Source organism: Pseudophryne corroboree, chromosome 1 (assembly GCF_028390025.1).
Source record: "Pseudophryne corroboree isolate aPseCor3 chromosome 1, aPseCor3.hap2, whole genome shotgun sequence".
NCBI lineage: Eukaryota > Metazoa > Chordata > Amphibia > Anura > Myobatrachidae > Pseudophryne > Pseudophryne corroboree.
The window spans coordinates 430,029,020-430,032,845 of NC_086444.1; the positions used below are offsets into that span (position 1 = coordinate 430,029,020).

Here is a 3,826-nt window from a genome sequence, read left to right on the forward strand (position 1 = left end):
AGCAGCAGTATATAGACAAAACTTGAAAGCGGCACTCGGGTCACATGCACAAGTTTTGTCTATATATATATATATATATATATATATATATATATATATAGAATTAGAAAAAATTAGGCTGATGATGACAAGTTACAATGAAGATTTAAATCTTGTGTCACTATAAGTTATCATCCTGTGTCATTTGACTAACAAATGATAAAAATAACAGTTTGACTGTGACATTTACACATGTCCTGTAATTGAGATCATTATGAAGAGCATTTAATAAAACATTTAATAAAGTGGTTAAAAAATTGTACTATATGTATCAGTGGAAGGCTGCGGTCTTTAAATACTGTATACTGTTGCAATGTTTCACACTGTATACATTTTCCTTTCAGGAACAAATACACAGAAACATGGAGAACAACAAAACATGGCTAACTGGATTTACACTTCTAGGATTGACTGACAATGCTCAGAGTCAGCCATACCTATTTGTGTTCTTCTTAGTGGTTTATGTAATCACAGTTCTTGGAAACTCTTTGATGGTCTTCACTGTCACTCTGTCTCCAGTTCTTCACTCCCCGATGTATTTCTTCATATGTAATCTCGCCATTGTAGATATGTGCTGTACTACGTCCACAGCTCCTAAACTCTTACTGGACTTTTTATCTGATGTGAAACGTATCTCCTTCTTTGGTTGTGTGGCACAATTATATTCCTTTATATCTTTTGGGGGTGTTGAATGTGTTCTGCTTGCTGCTATGGCAGGTGATCGTTATGTGGCTATATGCATGCCACTACACTACACAAAAGTAATGAGCTGGAAAATATGTACAGTACTAGCAATAACATGCTGGACTGCTGGCCTATTGAACTCTCTCGCTCACACCGTTTTAACATTCCGTTTACCCTTCTGCAAATCTACATCTCTTAATCACTTCTTCTGTGACATCCCACCCCTGCTTGCACTGTCCTGTGCTGACACTACCATTAATGAAATTGTGGTATATACTTCTGGAGGATCTGTGGTCATAGGGTCTTTTTTGTTAACTGTTATGTCTTATGTTTTCATTGCTAAAGCTATTTTGAAAATTACAACTGCTTCTGGAAGACAGAAAGCCTTTTCCACTTGTGCCTCTCATTTGACAGTTGTTATACTTTACTTTGGTACTATTGTTTTTACATACATACGCCCTACTTCTACTTACTCACTTGACCAGGACCGGGTTGTTCCTGTTCTTTATGCAATTATTACCCCTATGTTAAATCCAATAATTTATAGTTTTAGAAACAAAGAAGTTCAGGGAGCACTATTAAAGTTAATTGTGATATATTTACCTGCTAAAATTAGCTAAAGATGCAAAATAGCTTCCTAGTAATTTGAAATAACACAAATAATTTATATTGAATGATAAAAACTTGACATTTTTGTTTGTCTGAACTTACACTTCTGCATCATCACTGCAAGTCCACCTCAAGCCCCCAGGTTCCACATTCCGTGTTTCTACATAAACGAGGCATTCCAAATCTCAATCCTCTAGGCACACTAACAGTCCATGGTTTAGTGATATCCATGTTTACTTGTTTTTTGTGGCTATCGTAGTAATAATTATAAATTAGAGATGTGCGCTGACCCCCATATTTTGGATTTGGATCTGTATTAGCTTTGTGCTTTGCTTTTGGCTTTGCCAAAACTGCCCTCATGTTTTGGTTTTGGATATTTATTTATTTTTACAAAAATTTACAAAAACATCTAAAATCAAATAATTTTGGCCTTTTTTTCCTCTAGCATTATTAACTTCAATAACGTTAATTTCCAATCATTCTCAGTCAATTTTGACTACCTCACAGATCACAATATTGTTTTCATCTAGTTCAGGCAAAAAGGTTGCATTGAGCTAGCTGGTTAAGGAAGCTAAGAGACATGAGTAGGTGGCACACATACATGGTTCACCTTCAAATATGGCACATATGGGAAACAGAGTGACAGTGCACTTGCAGACAGGATGGCAGTTAAATAAACTATATGACCATATAGAAAGTAACCAAGAATGTGTTCATTAATCAAGAACTTGTTCAGAGTATAAAAAACAAATTTATTGATTGATTAATTAAACGTTATCGTGGTGTATGTGTGTGTCCATGTGGTTGGCAAATGTATGGTCCATTCGGGCAGAGACTGATGTGAATGACTAAATGTTCTCTGTAAGGCTTACCAAAAGACAATAAAAGAAGAATAAATATTATTGATTGATTGATTGATTGTGGTAGGCAACTGTATGGTCTACTAGGAACGAGACTGATTTAAATGACTAAAATTCTCTGTGAGGCCTACTGGCAAAAAGAGAAAAAAGCAATAGAAGAAGAATACAAAAAATATTTATTAAAATTAACATTTGTGAGGCTGTTCAACAGGGGAAAAAACATAAATAAAAGAATGATTGATTGATTGATTGATTGATTGATTGATTGATTGATTCATTCATTAACATCAACATGTGTGAAGAACTCCATTTCTTATTGAAAACTTCTTAGGAATCTTGGAGAAATAACCAATAAAAATGGTTGTCTATGCAAAATAGACCATCACCAATGTCCCTCAAAAATACAGTCCATAATTAAAATAAAAGTGGTGCAAGATCTCCTTGGGTCCTCCCAATCAACCTTATGTTGGATATTAAAATGCACAGGCACAGCTTAACAAATCAAGCACTTCAGCAACAATGTGTGCCACTTCTGTGGCTTAAGTGCTTGGTTTGTTTGGGCAACCTGCCAATGGGTTAATTCAGGTAAGCTAACAGCTCTACAGTGGCAAGATGTCATCATCCTTGTCATCATCCTCACCCTCATTAGTGTGTACATCATCCACACAAAATATTAATTCATCACCGCTGGATTCCACCATTACAGAAGTCTCTGTACTGTGAGGTAATTGCCGGTAAAGGTCTTCCTTATGGAACTTTCATTTCACTTTGATGAACATCATCTTTTCCACATTTTGAGGAAGTAGCCTCCTACACTGATCACTGACAAGGCTCACAGCTGTGGTAAAAACTCTTTCAAAGTCCACACTTGAGCTTAAGTAATGCAAAGCAAGTTTGTACAAGGGCCTCTAAATTGCCTTTTTTTCCTTCCAGTACTCAAATAGACTCTGTAACATGCCTATACAGATAGAACACAGGTGGTGAAAGTGGGGGAATTCACCTCTCAAGCGCGGTCCATTAGCACAGGGGCCCCTCAGGGCTGTGTCCTCTCACCCCTGATCTTCTCCCTGTACACAAATGACTGCACCTCAGAGGCGCAATCAGTAAAGATCATCAAATTCGTAGATGACACCACCGTCATTGGCCTCATCAAGGACGGGAACAAATCGGCCTATAGACAGGAAGTAGACTGGTTGGCCCAGTGGCGCACCCACAACAACCTTGAGCTCAACCCCCTCAAAACTGTCGAGATGATAGTGGACTTCAGGAAGAAGTCAGCTAGTGCACCTCCACTAATGATTGCTGACAGTGTGGTTTCGCTAGTGGACTCTTTCAAGTTTCTAGGGACCACAATCTCCCGGGACCTTAAATGGGGGTCAACGCTGATGCCACTGTTGGGAAAGTGTGTCAGAGGTTGTTCTTCCTCAGGCGACTAAGGAAGTTCAACATCCCACAGAAGCTTCTGCACCTCTTCTACTACGCAATTGTGGAGTCGGTACTGTTCTCCTTGATACTGGTATGGTAAAGCTCCGCCAGCGCGAGGGGCAGATGCAGGCTCCAAAAGGTGGTCAGAACCACAGAGAAGATCATCGGGCCGACCTTCCCTCAGTCCAGGACCTGTACCTGTCCAGAGC

The 3,826-nt window shown here is 38.7% G+C and overlaps 1 protein-coding gene across 1 annotated transcript; it reads left to right on the forward strand.

Moving 5' to 3' along the window:
* Window positions 1-401: 401 nt before the first annotated feature.
* On the forward strand, window positions 402-1,343 carry LOC134966238 (olfactory receptor 5V1-like). The gene has a single exon (XM_063942856.1). The coding sequence runs from the start codon at window positions 402-404 to the stop codon at window positions 1,341-1,343; it is 942 nt and encodes a 313-aa protein (XP_063798926.1).
* The last annotated feature ends 2,483 nt before the right edge of the window (window positions 1,344-3,826 follow it).

Bases quoted from the DNA above. Each gene is read 5' to 3' on its own strand.
- LOC134966238 (XM_063942856.1), top strand. From the start codon at position 402: ATGGAGAACAACAAAACATGGCTAACTGGATTTACACTTCTAGGATTG.